Source organism: Elephas maximus, chromosome 25, assembly GCF_024166365.1.
Source record: "Elephas maximus indicus isolate mEleMax1 chromosome 25, mEleMax1 primary haplotype, whole genome shotgun sequence".
NCBI classification, from domain to species: Eukaryota; Metazoa; Chordata; class Mammalia; order Proboscidea; family Elephantidae; genus Elephas; species Elephas maximus.
In genome coordinates this window covers 12,063,400-12,082,669 of record NC_064843.1, presented here as the reverse complement: position 1 = coordinate 12,082,669, position 19,270 = coordinate 12,063,400, and the positions used below count along the sequence as shown (strand labels likewise).

Genomic DNA, 19,270 nt, shown 5'->3' with positions numbered 1-19,270 from the left:
TTCCATTCAAGAGGAACTGCCCTTCAGCTCAAGCCATGCAGGAACGGGACCCAGACCTACTGGTGTCTCAAAAGACAAGATTTGGAACTCCCCCCCCACACACCAATCTTATGATTTTTCAAAAACATGTTGGCAATGAAAACTCCCTTTTAACAATGTACGGACACAGTGAAATTAGTCAGATGCAAAAGGACAAATATTGTGTAAGACCACTATTATAAGATCTTGAGAAATAGTTTAAACTGAGAACACATTCTTTTGTGGTTACGAGAGGGGGGAGGGAGGGAGGGTGGGAAAGGGTTATTTACTGATTGGATAGTAGATAAGAACTACTTTAGGTGAAGGGAAGGACAACACTCAATACAGGGGAGGTCAGCACAACTGGACTGGACCAAAAGCAAAGAAGTTTCCTGAATAAACTGAATGCTTCGAAGGTCAGTGGAGCAGGGGCAGGGGTTTGGGGACTATGGCTTCAGGGGTCATCTAAGTCAACTGGCAAAATAAAATCTATTAAGAAAACATTCTGCATCGCACTTTGAAGTGTGGCGTCTGCGGTCTTCAATGCTAGCAAGTAGCCATCTAAGATGCATCAATGAGTCCCAACCCACCTGAACCAAAGGAGAATGAAGAACACCAAGGTCACAAGGTAATTATGAGCCCAAGAGACAGAAAGGGCTACATGAACTAGAGACTACATCATCCTGAGACCAGAAGAACTAGATGGTGGCCAGCTATAACCGATGACTGCCCTGACAGGGAACACAACAGAGAACCCCTGAGGGAGCAGGAGAGCAGTGGGATGCAGACCCCAAATTCTCATAAGAAGACCAGACTTAATGGCCTAAGACTAGAAGAATCCCAGCAGTCATGGTCCCCAAACCTTCTGTTGGCCCAGGACAGGAACCATTCCTGAAGCCAACTCATCAGACATGGATTGGACTGGACAATAGGTTGGGGAGAGATGCTGATGAGTGAGCTACTTGTATCAGGTGGACACTTGAGACTATGTTGGCATCTCCTGTCTGGAGGGGAGATGGGAGGGTAGAGGGGGTTAGAAACTGGCAAAACCGTCATGAAAGGAGAGACGAGAAGGAGGGAGTGGGCTGACTCATTAGGGGGAGAGTAAGTGGGAGTATGTAGTAAGGTGTATATAAGTTTATATGTGAGACGCTGACTTGATTTGTAAACTTTCACTTAAAGCACAATAAAAATTATTAAAAAAAAATGTACAGACACTATGCAAGGTGAATAAGACATAGCCTCTGCATCTGGCCCTCCAGTTTGAGGCTCTGGTCTTAGGCCTGGAAAAAAAAAAAAATCTTGAATCAGGATGATGGCAGAAGGGTTTGGAAATTGCAGGGGCTGGAATTCGTTAGGAGTGGCAGCTTCATGGGTTGCGGGGGGACGGGGGGCACACACCGGCAGCCTGTCCAAGTCCTGGGCTGGGATTTTAACAACATCCATCAGGTGGCCTGAATGCACAGTTCAAAGCGCACAGGGAGCCACATGCCCTCCCCAGCAAGTACTGCTCCAAGCACAGAGCCCAGGTGCCTCTTCCCGGGCCTGCGGTAGCCATCCCCGGTCAAGAGAACCCCAATCCTCATCTGCACTGGGCAATGTTGGCTCTGTGGCTCGGGCTGCTTCACAGTTTTGGGTGTGTATCTCCCCCCTCCTTTCTTTCTTTTCCTCTATTTTATTGGGATGACTAAATCTTTCAAGTATGTTAGCAGTAAACACTGCTAATTTACCCCCTGCCTCTTTGAAACAGCTGTTGACAGCTGCACCATGATTCTACCAAGGACCTTTGCAGAGCCTCCCAAATCCACGTCGGGTGCGTGGGTCACTTCCTAGCTGGAGCTCCACACAGCTGCAGTGAATATCGACAAGCGCCCATTTCTCTCCAGGGCCCAAGGATAAACAGCGTGTTAATAATGGCGGAGGCCAAGGCAGAATTCTTAGCAGGCAGAGAGAACTCCAACTTCTAGGAGGTGAAAGAAGACAATAACATACACAGAGACACAGGCCCAAGAACCAAATGTCTTCTTTTATTGCAAAGTCAAAACCTTTTTTTATTTTCTCTATTTAAACACAATTTTCGCTAATGACTGCCCTACGTAACAGCCATGGGCACATTGGTCTGGTCATTAATAAATAGTCTTAAATAAGAAAACAAACAGGTTGAAGGAAAGAGATCTTGTCATCCTGAACAAACACTAACAGGAGGATTTCAAAAAGACCTTCAGATGGAAATAAATACCTTTTTTTTTTTTGGTTTTGCAATAACTATTTACATGTTTCAATGTACAAAGGAAGCTTTGTACCCCATGGCTGGTCGAGGTGCAAATGGGGCGAGCTAGCACCCAGCAAGAGTCCCACAAAAAAGCCTCAATGCTGCCGAAAAACGAAACAAAACGCAGTGAAGGAAACCACTTCTCCCCATTGATGAGGCAGTGCACGACGGCTGCAGCCCAAGTTATGGCAGAAGAAAAAGGAAAAGAAAATATAAACAGGGCCCAGTTTTTCCAGGAATCAGCTTCATCACAAGAGAAATGGTTTCCAATAGACCAGATTCCATGTAGCCAAAGGTCTTGCCTGGGTAACCCTGTTTCTTTCAGATGCAGGAAAGGTTCCCAGAAACCAGGGTCCTCTCAGCTCCAAGCCAGCCGGGGTTGAGAGCCCAAGGCTTTGTGTGTGCAGCTAGAGAGGGGTGCACACTATTCATGGCACCTGCCAGCCAAGGCAGGGGACGCTTAAGTCAAATGCTGTCAGAAATGGGTGCTTGGCTAGGATGGCACCCTCCAAACATCTTCTAGAACCTTCCATATGAGAGTTGCACACCCCGCACCTGGCAGACTTCCCACCACACCCCCTCTCCCTTCCTTCAAGGAAAAGGTCGCAGAGCTCTCTAACAGGGGTCTACAAGGGAAGAGAAGGGGCCATGAAGGCCCTCTCCAGAACCCGGACCTCAGAGCACGGAGGGGTCCCACTTGGGGGATGAACAGTGCACCTCCCCACCCAACCCTCTGGAGAATTAGGTTTCTGTAGTGCTTCTTAAAATAGGGCCCGTGCTGGCCAGAATTCAGTACTGAGTCTCAGGTTCAGCCTCTCTGCTTCCTCCCCTGCTCTGCAATTCACATTGATTTCCTAGGCGGGGACAGTTGGAAAACCAATTCTCAGATGTCTGTCGGAGTTCCGCATGCCTGTTTTGATTTCTGCCACCACAAACCCCGCTGAACAATGGAACATACTTTCGAGGTCAACACACGCCCTCCTCCAGACAGAACTTGCTCCCTTTCCCCTTCCGGCCAATCTTCGAGTTGGGCAGTTGTGGGTAAACAGCGGGCCTCTGCAAGACTCAGAAAGAAACTGGAACGGAACAGAGGGGCCTCCCCTCTCCATACCAGCCAGGGCTTCTGTTTATGAAATTAGAGTAAACGAAGAAATGGGGATAAATTGTTTAGGAAAATCTCTTTGTAACATCCTAACCATTTTCATTCATTCGTTTTATTGCGACATTTATTACAGGAACTTCCGCGTCCATTTTCCTTTAGCACAAAAGAACGTGCCACCCGTTACCGCTCCCCAGTCCTCCCTCTGCTGGGCGGCCTGGCTCGGGGCGTCCTAATTATCTCTGAAGTGCGCCCATGCATAGCCAAGGCCTCCCAGCCAATGACCACCTCAGCCGGTGACCGCCTCAGCCAATGACCGCCTCAGCCGGTGACCGCCTCAGCCGGTGACCGCCTCAGCCAATGACCGCCTGAGCCAGTGACCGCCTGAGCCAATGACCGCCTGAGCCAATGACTGCCTGAGCCAGTGACCTCCTCAGCCAATGACCGCCTGAGCCAGCGACCGCCTCAGCCAATGACTGCCTCAGCCAGTGACCGCCTCAGCCAATGACCGGCCACAATGTTCCTTGCTCTGTACTCGTTCCTTCCCGAATTTTGCCTGCAGCCGCTCGTAGGAGCTTGTCCATAGGTTGCTCAAAAGCCACTTGCCTTTCAAATTCCCAAACACTCCTAACACCTTTGGGGTTGGGGGAGGGGAAGGGGCGGTCTCGGAAAAAGGTGGTTGGTCCGTTGGCTCCCTGCCAAGGCGGGCGGGTGGGTGGGTGACCAGGGATCCATTGGGAAGAACATGGCCCCAGAGGGTCCAGCTCCTGAACAGGCTAGTGACAGCCACAGGCCCGGACCACCATGTTTCTGTACTTCTTCAGGATAACATTAGAGCTGTCGTCGAAGTAGAGGACCGAGATGGCGTTGAGCTGGGTCGGGGCGCAGCAGGGCTTGGGCACCGTTTCGGGGTTGATGAAGTGGACCTGGAACACACCAAACGTTGGCAGTGGTGAGAGGCGGGTGAGGCAGGTTTCCCCAGCCTCCATATTCCTATACAGAACGTACACTGCTCGGACAAAGGGATCCTAACCCATTACGGTCAAATCAATCCTGACTCATAGCGACTCTATAGAACAGAATAAAACTGTCCCATAAGGTTTCCAAGGAGCAGCTGACCTTTTGCTTAGCAGCCAAGCTCTTAACCACTGTGCCACCAGGGCTCCAAAGTGATCCTAGGTGATGTTCACTGAGCACTCCCTGTTCTCAGCGGGTTCTGGGATTATCACTACTTTACAGATGAGGAAACTAGAACAGAGTGCACAGAGCAGATGGTTCCTTCAGTGGCCACAACAATGGCTGCACACATGCCAACGATAGTGAAGAAGGCCCTGGATGGGGCAGTATTGTGTTCTGTTGTACATGGGGTCACCACGAGTCGGGGCTGACACGACAGCAACCGGCAACAACACATCTAGTAAGTAGCCAGATCAGACACTTGGGGCTTCATCATTCTGTGTTGTGGGGCTATCCTGTGCATCGTAGAACGTTCGGCAGCATCCCTGTACCCACTAGATGCCAGGCTCACCCCTCAGCTGAGACAGGTGGAAACAAGTTAAATAAAATATTTTATTTTATGCAATATACCCACAATAATATTAGTTCAACATACAGTGTTATTTGTTAGGTGCCGACTCATAGCAACCCCCTGTGACAGAGTAGAACTGCCGTAGAGGGTTTCCTAGGCTAAAATCTTTTACAGAAGCAGATCTCCAGGTCTTTCTCCCAAGGAGGGGTCGGTTGGGTTCGAACTGCCAACCTTTCAGTTAGCTGCTCAGCATCACCAGGGCTCCTGGTATAAACATTATTACCAATGTTTTATAATAACGATATAAAAGTTATTTATGAGATACTGTGCTTTTTTGGTGCTAAGTGTCTTCGTAAACCAGTGTGTATTTTACACTCACAGGACATCTCGATTCCAAGTGACCACGAGAGCCCTGTGTGGTTCGTGGCTGCATTAACTGAATTATTATTTCATAACTGAACTGTGGAGGTGCAGACTCCACCGCCTCTTGAGTAAGAAAATAAGCAGAGTTCTGGCGATGACTTGGTGTTGCTACTCAGTGAGTGACACTCGAGGCCATGCCTGCCACAGGATATGTCAAAGCAGATCTGAGTTGTTCCCCGAGGTGGCCCCAGCTCCCGGCACAGGGTCTACACACAGGAGACACTCAGTAAACAACACTGAACAACTGCACCACAACAGTTCAAGGCTAGGAGGCAGAGACACGAGCTTGCAAAAGTCCCAGCAACTCTGGCAAGTCCTCAAGCCCACTAGGTCCAGGGAAAGCCCAGAGGAAGCAGAGGGACGAGGGGAGGCCTCTGGACACATCTGTCTAAACACGTAGCTGCCTGATGCTGATGCCAAGAACAAGGATCCCAAAAAAGCCAGGGCAACTTCTCCTTAGGCATGGTGTCCACAGCCCATGGAATTGTTTTAGTATCTTTTAAAATCAGAAGGGAACTTGAAGACCAAAGATTATATTTGTCTTTATACTAAATAGTTAGAAAATAGAAGTCCTTGGGTAACACCAATGGTTTACACTGGATTGCTAACTGGAAGGTTGATGGTTCAGACCTACCCAGGGTTCCCTTGGAAGTCAGGCCTGGTGATCTGCTTCTGAAAGATTGCAGCCTTGAAAACCCTATGGAGTGCAGCTGTACTCTGCACACAAGGGGTCACCATGAGTCAGAATTGACTTGAGGGCAACCGACAACAGTTGTACAATATAATTTTTAATGTTTTCTATGGAGGAATGCACCCACAAAGGCAAACGTGCCCTGGGCACATGAAAGTGACATGTTCACCATGGCCCCACGTAGAGGTGGCACTCGGGCAGCACCTACCAGTGTCTGCACGATGGCATGGTTGGTGGCATTCATGTAGGAGTTCAGAGGAAAGGCACACTCCCCCTCGCAGTAGTAGGCGGCATAGCCTTCGGGAGCGATGATCCAGTCCTGCATAAAGAAAGTGTGGAGGGGCTGAGGGACCCAAGTTCCGGAACCACACAGGACTTGTGCGCCACAGGGTGCTGTACACCATACCTGAGACCCCCCACATGTGGTCCAGATGCGGTACTGGGCTCTTGTCCAAGGTCAAAGAAGTGACCCACACATGCCCTCCTGAGCAATCCATTTGAGCCATTAACACATGGGCGGTAGCCCCTCACAGCTCCAGCAGAATGCAAAACGAGCCCAGAATAGAGACTATCTCCTGGGGTGGAAGGTAGTACAGCGAGGTGGGCTTTAGTGTCAGAGTGAAAGGCCTGACAGCTGACTTTAGACGTACCAGGGTATAATGCTTTGGGTAGTTTCTTTACTCAAAGCCTCTGTGCCTCAGTTCACCTTCCTGCAAATGGACTAATAACCCAACACGGCCTGGGGGAGAACTAAACGACAATGTGTGTAGCATGCCCAGCATGGGGCCTATATGTCTGTGCTCCTCTAATAAAGCACAAACGTGGCCACATTGGCCTTTGGTCAGATGCTTGTTCTAGCAGTAAGTAGACCCCTCATTGAAACTTCAGTCCATGGAATCTTCCAGCAGAGGCTCTGGAGTTTGGGATTCTGTTCCAGCACCAGACATGAGCACCGCCTGGCTCCTCAGACAGCAGGTGCTGTCCTGAGGATCGCATCACAGGAGGACACCAGGGGACTTTTGCACAAGTGCCGTGAGCATACATTTGAGCACAATCCTCAGGGAAGAGCCGGGGATCTCCCACTGAAATACACGCTCCCTGAGAGAAGAACAACAAAGCCAATCACCCTGTGATCACATGGCAATGCCCTGTCCAGGGGGACATTTGAGCTCCATGAGGACAGGGACATTGCGATGCTCACTGCTGACCCTCCAGGGCCAGAGCAGGGACCAGGATGTAGCAGATGCCAAATAAACAGTTACTGAATGAGTACTGTGTCAGAAGTCATCACAGAGACTTGCTGGATTGCCCAACCTTCACTCCTTCTCCAGGGTTGCTCCCCTGCTCTTTACCCTACTCCATCCAAACAGTTCCATAGGGAGCAGCCATGTCCCTATAACTTGGTCCCACCTCTCTTCACAGTGGATTGGTTCAGGAACAAGCACCTGACCAGGCTTGACCAATCAGCTCCTTCCCTGGGAATTTGAGTCATGGAAGGGGGAAGGGGCAGAGAGGACAGAGAAGGGCAACCCAGCTCTGTAGGGAGCTGGACTGTACCTAACCCAGGCTCAGCTGTCTCCCCACCGCCAAGATGAGGGAGGCAGCCCGTCTGCATAATGGGGATGAGGCTCACACAGAGAATGAGGTTCACAGTCCAGTGGTGTTAGGATTCCCAGTTCTGGTTTGAGTCTCTGGGGTTTCATGAGACATCTCTGTGTCCTTAACCTATGTGCTCCTCCACACATAGGCCCCTTGGTACTGGAGTCTTAGCTGACACAGATGAGAAACATGACATTGTTGCCTTGTGGGGAGTGGGAAGCACACACAGCCCAAACCAGAGGCTTCCCCATTGGGAAAGACACCACCGCCCCTTACCTGCCAGCCCAGGTCACGGAAGCTGACGTACAGCTCGTGCTTCTTACAGGCCTGCCTCTGGTCACTGCTGCTGTTTTCTGCAGGGATGAGGATGCGAAGCAGCGGAGAAAGGGAGGAAAGAAAAATAAACACACACACGTATGACACTGACCTCATATAAGGCAGCGGTGGTCACGTGATGCACAGAGCTGAAGGGTAGATTTTCAGGTGCTAAAGGTGGTGTGACGGCCTGGGGTCTTATACCTCCCATTTCTACCCTACCCATTGGCTCGAGTAAAGGAGGTGCCAAGGCCCCCATCCCTCTGCCAGAAGGGCATCTGGATCCTTCTGTGGCCAGTGGTTTCTTTCATATACCCAGTAAAAACTAAAATATACATGCATTTTTTAAATGCAGGTATCTGGCCTAGGCTCCATAACGGCACCCCATAATGCTGGCTATAGGACCCCTGTTTGGAGAAATCCAATTCTGAGCCACCTTGCCCTAGGGGCAATTCCCCCCGCCCAGGATGCCCACCTCTCTGGAGGAGGCACGAAAGGCCCAGGAAGCCAGGGCTGAGACCTTAGTCTCCCATCACCACCACCACAAAGAAGAAACTAGGGGGCAGAAGGTCAAATCCCAGTGACTTCCAGAAATACACACTACAGAGGCTTCTTTGAGGAGGAAGATGATGCACTGGGGTTTTCCAGAAGTTTGCATGGTTTGTAGGCGTTTGGGTTAGGGAGGAAGCGCTTGTAAACATTGCAGATAGCTCCCTCTCTTTCTCACATACACATGCACGCACACACATGCAAACATCCACACACACACCTGTTGTCACCATGCAATCTGCCCTTCACCTTGCAGCTGCAGGCGCTTGTTTCTTCTTAACCACGACCCGTCTGTCTTCTACCTAGAACTTGCCAGTGGCGAGTTATGATCTGGGAGCAACATCCAACTCCTGCTCTTGGCCTGTAAGGCCCCAGGTGGCCTGGACTTCTGTCCCATTCACTACCAAACTCCACTACATCAGCCACGTTTCTGTGCCACAAATGTGCTCATTCCCACCTTGGGGCCTTGGCACGTGCTGTTTCCTCTACCTGGAATGGTGGTGAGGGCGGGAAGGAGGAAGAAAGGGAAAGAACCAGCTTAAGGAGAAGGAAGGACAGAGCAGCAGAACAGAACAGCATGGAGAGGACACAATGGTAACCGGACAATGGCCTCCAAGGAGTTTTCCAGAGAAGCTCACGTCAGGAATAAAGAGGGTTTGTCACTGGTGGGCTCAATCACGTGCCACTTTTATTTTCATCAGCTTTTCTGAATATTCACAATTTTTATCCATATCTATATAGCACACATGAGGAATGTGCTTCTTAGTTCAATCAAATATACAAGACCAAATGGGCAACTCCTGCCCAAAAGCAAGACGAGAAGGCAGGAAGGGACAGGAAAACTGGACAAATGGACACGGGAAACCCAGGGTGGAAAGGCAGAGAGTGCTGTCACATCGCAGGGAATGCAACTGAAGTCACAAAACATTAAGTATAAATTTTTGAATGAGAAACTAACTTCAGCTGTAAACTTCCAGCGAAAGCACAATAAAATTATTTAAAAAAACAAAAACAAACGAAACCCTGTGGAGGACAGTTCTACACACATGCAGTCGCCAGCAACTGCTTATAGTTCACGAAAGCAATTTTTTTTTAAAGATATACAAACTAATGAGAAAATTACATTTACTTAATTTTAACAGAATTGCCTCTGTTTTTACGAGGAACTTGGCACCAAGCAGACAATCATAACTCGCTGTGAAATGGCCTTGGTGACGGCTGAGAGAGGCACAGCCCCCTTCCTGCCACCGTGGGGGCAGGTGGCGTCTGCTTTTGTATGGCCTTCCCTCACTATTGTCTGTGCCTGGACCACTCAACCCATTCACTCACTCACTCATTCACGCAGGCACATTTTCACTGAGTGCCTGAGCTGCCCTAAGCACTGGAGACACAGACGGGACCAGAGCAAAGTTCCTGCCAGTGTGGGGTTGTATTCTAGAGAAAAAAAAAAACACCAAACCTATTGCCTTTGAGTTGATTCCAACTCATAGTGACCCTATAGGACAGAGTAGAACTGCCCCATAGAGTTTCCAAGGAGCGCCTAGTGGATTCGAACTGCCAACCTTTTGGTTAGCAGCCATTCCACTTAACCACTACCACCACGGTTTCCATATTCTGGAGACAGGCAGATAATCAACACAAAAACAAGTGATATAAATGACACCCCGTAGAGATAAGTGCTGCAGAGAAAAATAAAGTAGGGAAGGAAGGCAGGCCAGGCATGCTACCTGGGAGGCTATGTTACGTAGGTTGCTAACAGAAGGTGATCTTATCCACCACCGATCATGGGGAGGGCAAGGGATAGACAGGGCTTCATTTCCTTGTGCACAGAATCAGCACGACTTGGCCTGCCTCGACAGTGGTGAATAACAACGTCTAATAGGAGATGGCCCTGAGGAACTGACATTTGTGTAAAACAAAAAGGAAGTGAGAGGGCAAGCCAGGAGATACCCAGGGGAAGAACAATCCAGGATGGGGACATGGGGGGAATGGAGAGACCAGGAAAATGGGAGGATGTGCCTCACGCCTGCTGGAATCATGAGTACACTTTACGGAGGGACAGGGACTAAAGTCTTCGAGGAATAAGGAGCGGTGAGCTCCAGGTCAACGAGGGGGCCGGACGGTTTCAAGGCTGGGGAGGGGTGGTCAGTGAGGATGGAAGGGCAATGGGCTGGAGGCAGCAATGGGGGGGGTGGTCATGAGGTCCCCTCCCTCCCTTAAGAGCTGGTAGCACACAGGCTGAGAGAGAGAATAGTCACAGGGAAGCAGGGTCCTCTGGAGACTAGGCTGTTGTTAGTGTGTGATGGTCAAAGTCCAGGGAAACATCAGAGAAGACCCTAGGGCTCTGCTTGACCATCCATGCTTCAACCTGGAATGCTGAGTGGAAATCTAACATGGCGCCTGAGACAGAGGCAAGGCCCCAACAAGGCTTCAGGGAGCGCCATCTCCGCACTGCCTTCTTCTCCCACTTCCTGGTGCTGGAGCAGCAGTGGGAGCAAAAAGGAGGAGTGTTCCCCAGCCCAGGGCCGCTGTGTGAAGCCTTGGGGGCACTTAGCTTGGGCCGGGGATGGCGAACGGGTCCGTTGAATGCAAACACTGAGGGCTGCCATCCTAAGCTTCGTGGGCAATCAGTGGGAAGAGAGGCACAGTTGATTTGTAATGTCTGCCACCATCAGAGGAGGTCCAAAGCAATGATACTCGGCTTACTGTGGAAACCCAAGATCCAGAATGCCAAGGCCAAGAGCAGCTTGCCACGCTGGCTGTGGGTGTGGGACAGTGGGCCAGGCCCCGGCCCTGCTATCAGGGACCCCCGCCCCTCCACCACCCCTCCAGTCTCTGCAGACCTCGCCTGCCCTGGAGAACATCGTTGGAGCTCATGTTTAGCGATAGCCTTTTCTTATTAGCAGAAACACGCTTAAAACAAGAGAGAGAGCCTCAGGAAGTGGATCCCACCACCCCCGCCAGCCCCCCACCCGCCCCAGCAGCAGAGGGGGAGCAGGAGGCAGCTCCAGGGGCGACACAGCTGCTTCAACCACCTTCATAGGCTCCACCCTAGCAGCTAACAAGTTACAACTGGTGTTCAGATCCGGGCCCACCCACTCCGGGTCATCTGGGAAGATGGCTAATTAGCAGGGAGTCGGGTCCAAACAGGGGTGTGGGGAGGAGGAAGTGCAAGGAGGCGAGGGACCCAGTTTCTCAACTCAAAACCACATCGTCTGAAGAGCGTGGAAGGCCCTGGGGGCGCAGAGCCTGCAGAAGGCACGCCAGAGCATGTGGGTGCTGAGCATGTGGCGTGCCGGGGGCTCCACTTGTGTGGCCCAGCAGGATTCCCGGTCCACCTCCTAGGAGGGTCCATGCACACACATGGACACACTGAAACACACGAACTGATAGACACAACACACACAGACAGACACATAACAACACATAGATACACACCAATAGTGGTGAGAGCTCTGAAAATGGGTACACGCACACACACGACTGACAAACACGTGCAGTAGCACACATACCGACAAACACAGACATGCACAGAGATGCAGACACATACTGACAGACACACACACACCCCACTCAGAGATTCTGGTTTACAGAGTCTGGGGTGGGACTAAAAACTCAGTGTTTTTACTAAACATTCAGCTAGGGCTAATAAGACTTAAAAACAAAAAACAAAAAAACACAGGAAGGAGGCAGATTTCAGGTGAGGTAGACCATGGCTGCCATGTGAGGTAGGGAGAGCCCTGTCCTGGAAGTCACGTAAACAGAAGCTTGGTGAAGATGCTGTGGGGGAAATCAGGCATGGATTTTGAGGCTTCAAGGCCTGGTGCCCCTGCCCGCATTACCAGAGTACGCCTGCTTGAGACACAGGGGACTTGGCTGGGATGGAGTTTGCCAGCACTTCCCACCTGGTTGCTGTGCAAAGCCCTCTAGCAAGCCTCCTGGGTCTCCCTCCCCAGGGCCCCATCCTGGCCTGCCCACCACCATTCTACCTTCCCACAGCAGCCACATAACCCAGGATAATCTCTCTATATTAAGGGCAGCTGATTAGCAACCTCAATTCCATCTGCAGCCTTATTTCCCTTTGCCATGGAAGGTGACAGCTTCACAGGCCCCCAAAGACATCTCAGACGGAGATGTCTTTGGGGGCCATTATTATGCCCACAGCAAAGGTTTCCTGAGGGCTGGGGAAACAGTGCCCCTCAGACACTGGCAGAGCCAGCCAGGCTGATGGGATGATGGAGAGGGGCGGTCAGTTCTTTCAGCCCCTGGATCTGGCCTTTCACCTGCACAGGCCATCAGGAAAACCGCTATTGGTGAAATGGACTGACCAGAAGCCTACTTTCTGGTCTGGGGAAGTTTGAGATGCACCTTCCACTAGCAGTAAGGTGCAGGGGAGCAGAGAAATGGGCTAGTGGTATAAGCAGCCCAGCCCCCAAACCCAAAGACCAAAACACACCATCGTGGGATCCCAGCAAGGCCAGCAAGTAAGATGTCACCGACATCTGCCTCTCCAGGCAGCCCTGGGAATAGGGAACGCGTCCCAATCCAATGCCCAAGACAAAGCCAGCAGCCCACAGAGGACCTGGCTCAGGCAAGGCCTGGTGAGCTGTCAGAAAACACTCAACAACATTGTTGGGGCCATCAAAGCTCATCTATTTCAGGTAGATGTCGCCCAGTAACGCCAAACATGGGCAAGTGTCTAGCGTGATGATAGCCCAGATTCCCATGGTTCGAATCCCAGAGCGGCCAGTGACTTGCTGTTTCCTCTTGGGCATGTTACTTAACCTCTCTGAGCCTGTTTTCCCCTTTTGTAAAATGGGAGACCACCTGCCTCCAAGCTTCAAGAACTATAGCAGGGCATGCACAAAAGCCCTGTCTGCTCTACGGTGAGAACGTAAACGTTGCAGCTCCCAGAATTTTTCTTTGAGGAATGCGTTAACACCAGTATTTCTACCAATTTTTGAATGGCTCACAATGAAAATGTTACCTTCAGTTTTCATTTCTTCACTTACACTATTGAAACATTTCAAACAATCCTAAAAGTTTCCCAAATAATAGAGCAAAATACCTACCACCTGTATTTTTATTACTTATAATAATGAGACACTGAAATCAAACCTAAAAGTATTCCAAATACTTCGTGTGTATATATATATACACACATGAAACCTACTGCCCATATTTAACAAGTATTGAAACTTTGCCACCTGTTTCAAATATTTTTCAGTTTGATAACATTAAAGCTACAAAGCGGCCATCTGAGATACAACTATTAGTCTCTACTCATCCAGAGCAAAAGGAGGAAACCAAAGACTCAAAGAAGAAACTAGTCCACAGAGCAGGGGGTCTATACAGATCATGGCCTCATCTACCCTGAGACGAGAAGAACTAGATGGTGCCCAGTTCCCACTACCAGCCGTTCCGATCAGGGCCACAATAAATGGACCCTGATAGAATGTGAGAAAAATGTGGAAAAGAACCTCAAATTCCTTTCATTAAAAAAGAAAAAAAAGCCAGACTTACTGAACCAGTTAAGACTAGTAGACTCCCCGGGACTATTGACCTGAGATACTCTTTAAATCTTAAAGTTTAAACCTTTCAACTCTGAAACTAAGCCCTGAGATCACCTTGTAGCTAGATAACAGATTGGCTCACAAAATAAAAATTATCACCTGTGAGTACTGTGTTCCTTTTAAAAAAAAAAAAGGAATCACCTGAGACCAAATGGTCAAGAATTACTTTAAAACAAAGAATGTAAGGGGACAAGGACACTAGATTAATGGAAATGGAACAACCAGATGGAAATAATGAGATGTTCACACATTGCACAGAACGTTACCAATGTCAATGAACAATCTGTGTAGAAATTGTTGAACGGGGACCTAAACTACTGTGTAGAGCTTCACTGAAAACGATAAAATATAATTAAAAAAAAAAATTAGCGCTCACTTTGGCAGCACATATACTAAAATTGGAACAATACAGAGAAGATGAGCACGGCCCCTAAGCAAGGATGACATGCAAATTCGTGAAGTGTTCCATGTTAAATAAATAAATAAATAGATCTCCAGTAAAAGGCCTCCCCGCCCCCCATTATTTCTCCTTCTCTATGGAAGCTGATGTGACATCTTCCCACACAGGTTTTCATAGTTTTTCTGCATATAAGTATAGCCACTGTTTTGTCCACTGAAACATGATTTACGTGATTACTTCACTACTTGCATTTCTAAATTAATTTATTACTTCTACAAAATTAAGAGGAGTCCCTGGGTGGTGCAAACGGCTTACGTGCCCAGCTGCTTGCCGAAAGGCTGGAAGTTTGACTCTACACACAGGTGCTCTCAAAGAAAGCCCTGGCCATCTACTTCAGAAAACCCTGTGTAGCACAGTTCTACTCTGACACACGTGGGCTTGCCATGAGTCAGGCTCAACCTGAAGACAACAGGTCTTCGGTTAGATAATTAAGGTGCCCTGTGTGGGAAGGGACTTTGTCAGTTTTCCTTCTGTTGTATCAGAGCCATTTGGTGAACACACGGATGAATTTTGATGGCCCCCCCGGCTGGCCTCCCACCCTGGTGTACCTGCCACATTGGCCATCCGCAGGGCCTCCTGATTCTTGGGTGTCTTAGAGCGGTTCTGGCTGCGCTGCTTGCCACCAGCGGAGCGGACGCTGCGAAGGTGGACTTCTGTGGCCTTGAAGAAGGCCACCATGAAGGGCTGCTTGTTCTGGGGCCCATGCCGCCCGATCAGACCCGCCAGCTTGGGGTTGACGCTCTGCCCTTGACGGAAACAGATGACAGGAGAGGGTTAGAGAAGGGTCGTTACAGGCTGCGGACACAGGCTCCCGATCCTTTTCTGCAGTCGTTATTTGCACGCCCAGCGAGTGTTTACTGAGCACTGACTACACCAGGCGCCGTGTGAGCAGCTCGGAGGATACTGGGAAAGAAACCCAGAAAATCCCTGCCCGCATGGCTTCCAGGCCGGTGGGATGGACAGCAGCAGTGGAGCTAAGGTAGAGACAATGAGCAGGGAGTGAAGGTCACAGGTTAGTGGACAGGTTAACTTCTATGCACATTAAATTGGCCAAAGCAGGCCATGTGATCTACCTAATTTAAACAGGGACAGGAAAGTGCAATCATTCTCTGGGCCAAACAGGGTGGAACAGTTGCCAACAGCCTTACTGGCTGCCACAGCCCCTCCGAGAGGGGCCCTTGGAGCAGAGACCTGGATAAGCAGGCGGGAGCCCTGCAGAGATCTGGGGAAAGACATTCCAGGCCTAGGGAACTGTGAAGGCAAATGCCCAGAGGTAGGACCGGTGGGTGTTGAAGAAGCAGAGACTGGGGGTAGCTGGGGAGGGTCCCGGGGCCAGGCACCCTCCCTCCACTGTGGAGTAACCAGGGGGAAAGGTGGGAGACTGCACAGCAGGGCCCAGTGACAAAGGATCTGGAAGAAGTTTGGAAAGGAGGAAGTCCTAGACACTGAGGGAAGAGGGTGGAGGAAGCAGTCCTCACGCCCTGACCGCTGCTGATGGGTCAAGTGAGCCTGGGCTGAAAACAGACAGTGCATGGGGCAGTAATGATGTCTGCAGCTCATAGAGATTCCAACAAAATATAAAGAGACGGGGACAAAGAATGGCTATTTCACTGATGACAACAGGCTCAGAGAGCTGTATAACCAACTGGCCCAGGATACCCAGCTTGTACACCACAGAGCAGAATTTGAACCCAGATCAGGTTGACCAAGAGATGAAGCCCAAGTTAGATGAACAGGGGGCCAGCAAAAGCGCTGGCTTCTGGTGGCCCTAGGCCAATCCCCGTCTGTGATTCACCTTGCCTGGAGTCCTCCAGATGGCCAAATAATCCAACAAACCCCACCAGATCAGCACCAGGGGGTTCACTATGGCTTTTTAACAACTAATGTTTAAAAGAACAAATTTCCCCCATCCGCCGTGATTTTCTTTTAACCTCTTTCAACGTTTGGTTTTCCTGCATTCTTGAGCAGGGTTTCCTCGAGTTCACCCATTTATAACTTGAACAATTCTATAAAAGGAACCATTAAAGCTGAGCCCCTAGGAATTGCGTCCCCCACCTCCACCCCCAGGAAAAGGATTTTAGGGCAAAACAAAAGTGCCTCACCAGAAAACCTGATGCTATTCCAGATACATTAACCCGAGAGCTGAGACCAGTCTTGCCACACCTCCACAGCTGTCACAACAGGCGGACCCAGGGACCTCAGCTTCTGCTGAGCTGGGGCCCAGACAGACAGGAAAGAATATGGTCTCAAGAGGGTCCAGACCCACTTCTGCCACTGACGATCAGCCTGTGTGGCCCAAGGGCAGTGAAGTTGCATGGGGAGCCCCAAGCTCCTCCTCTGTAAAGCAGGGATGAGGCCTATCGGGTCATCCAGGGTCCCTTTTCTTGGTACTCACCCAATTTTCATTTTGGCAGTTGTGCCTTCCGCTGACTACCCCCTGGCCACAGGGGTGGGCTTGTAGTTCAATAAACCAAACCAGTAGCCGGCAAGTCAATTCTGGCTCATGGCAACCCCATGTGTTCAAGTAGAACTGCTCCATAGGGCGTTCAAAGACGTGACCTTTCAGAAGTATGTCGCCAGGTCTTTCTTCTGAGGTGCCTCTGGGTGGGTTTGAGCACACAGTCTTTCAGCTAGTGGTCAAGCACTTAAACATTCATGCCACCCAAGGACTTCTGTGGTCCAATATATGGTAACTAAGGAGCCCTAAGGATGCAACAGCTAAGCACCCAGCTGCTAACAGAAAGGTTGGAGGTTCAAACTGACCCAGCGGCTCCAAGGAGAAAGACTTAATAATCTGTTCCAGTAAAGATTATAGCCTAAAAAACCCTGTAGGGCAGTCCTACTCTGTCACATGGGGTCTGCTTGGACAAAAGGAAGGAGCTGCAGTGACCAGAAGGGGGAGCATGTTTTCAAGTGAGGCTGAGCAGAAGGCAGAGCAGAGATAAGCAGTTAGACTGGGCTCTTTGGTGACCTCACTGAGCTACTGGATCAAACCAACCCTGAAGCCTGATTTCTTGCCATCTTGATAACATAGTCTGAGCTGTTGTCTTGGGGCTGTTCTTGCCCCTTTCTTGTGGATAGGGAACTGAGCTGTAAAGAATCTTGGGCTTGTCACAGAGCAGGCACCAGAGAGTAGGTGGGAATTACTCCTTTTATCACCAAGTTTGAGGAAAGATTCAAGTTTTCAACTCAATGCCGAGTAACACTACAACAAAAAAGAGGTAGGGAAAACACTTTGGCAATTCCTCAAAAAGTTAAACAGAGTTACCAACAATTCTAGGTAAATGCCACGAAACCAGAAAACATGTAGTCACACACCTGTTTGTCAGGGGGCTGTCCTGCGCACTGCAGGGTGTTTAGCAGCATCCCTGGCCTTGGCCCACCAGATGCTAGTACCACGCTGCCCTCTACCTCCGGGACTGGGACAACTAAAAATGTCTCCAGACACTGCCACATGTCCCCTGGCGGGGCAGAGCAAGGGGGCAATTCATCCCCTATCAATGACCACGTTATAGACACACTCACTGAAGTAAGTCAAGACACACTTATAAGTCCCTGTAGGAGAGTTTTAACTGCAAAACTCTGGAGACAATGCAGACAATTAACAAGGTGAGTTAATTAAATTATGGGGTACAGCACAAGTACTGAGGAGCTACTTAAACCTTCATTCGTCTATTGAACAAAAACCATGGAGCGCTGCTCTGTGCCAGAGGGCTGCACCAGAACAAGATAGATATGAAGGGGCAGAGCTGCGAAGGTGTGGGTATAAAGTCCTCTAACAGAACATGACACAACATGAATACACAGGGAGGAAAAGAAATTTAAAGCAGATACCAACGTATAGAAGTACGGGGGTGGGGGAGGGCGGGGAGGCCAGCACAAACAGTTAAACACTCAGCTACTAACCAAAAGGTTGGCAGTTCGAACCCATCCAGAGGCACCTTGGAAGAAAGGTCTGGCAATCTACTTCCAAAAGGTTACAGGTGGTGTTATGGATTGAATTGTGTCCCCCAAAAATACGTGTCAACTTGGTTAGGTCATGATTCCCAGTATTGTGTGGCTGTCTTCTATTTTGTGATTGTAATTTTATGTTAAAGAGGATTAGGGTAGAATTGTAACACCCTTACTAAGGTCACATCCCTAATCCAATGTAAAGGCAGTTTCCCCAGGGTGTGGCATGCACTACCTTTTATCTTACAAGAAATAAAAGGAAAAGGAAGCAAGCGGAAAGTTGGGGACCTCATAAAACCCAAAAACCGAACCCACTGCTGTTGAATCGATTCCCACTCATAGCGACCCTATAGGACAGAGTAGAACTGCCCCGTAGAGTTTCCAAGGAGTGCCTGGCGGATTCGAACTGCCGACCTTTTTGGTTAGCAGCCATACCACTTAACCACTACACCGCCAGGGTTTCCGGGGACCTCATAAGAACAAGAAAGAAGCACCCGAAGCAGAGTGCATCCTTTGGACCTGGGGTTTCTGCACGGAGAAGCTCCTAGTCCAGGGGAGGATTGACGAGAAGGACCTTCCTCCAGAGCCGACATAGAGAAAGTGCCTTCCCCTGGAGCTGATGCCCTGAATTTGGACTTGTAGCCTATTAGAATGTGAGAGAATACATTTCTCCATGTTAAAGGCATCTACTCGTGGTATTTCTGTTGCAGCAGTACTAGATGACTAAGATAGGTGGGATCAAACGACCTGGTGCTTCCAAGTCTCAGGGTGTGTGCTGCAGGCAGGTGAAGA

The 19,270-nt window shown here is 49.7% G+C and overlaps 1 protein-coding gene and 1 non-coding gene across 2 annotated transcripts in view; one reads left to right on the top strand and one right to left on the bottom strand.

The window, feature by feature from the left end:
• Positions 1–2,030: 2,030 nt before the first annotated feature.
• BMP7 (bone morphogenetic protein 7) overlaps positions 2,031–19,270 on the bottom strand; it is an 89,115-nt gene continuing 71,875 nt past the window's right edge. The window contains exons 4-7 of the mRNA XM_049869930.1: positions 15,076–15,273; positions 7,907–7,983; positions 6,240–6,350; positions 2,031–4,315 (exon numbers count right to left, since the gene is read on the bottom strand). Coding sequence (XP_049725887.1) covers positions 4,166–4,315; positions 6,240–6,350; positions 7,907–7,983; positions 15,076–15,273 — 536 coding nt within the window. The 3' untranslated portion in view covers positions 2,031–4,165. The remainder of the gene's footprint in view (positions 4,316–6,239; positions 6,351–7,906; positions 7,984–15,075; positions 15,274–19,270) is intronic.
• Positions 14,436–14,542, top strand: LOC126067857 (U6 spliceosomal RNA). The gene has a single exon (XR_007515472.1). It is a non-coding gene; the product is annotated as a U6 spliceosomal RNA (small nuclear RNA).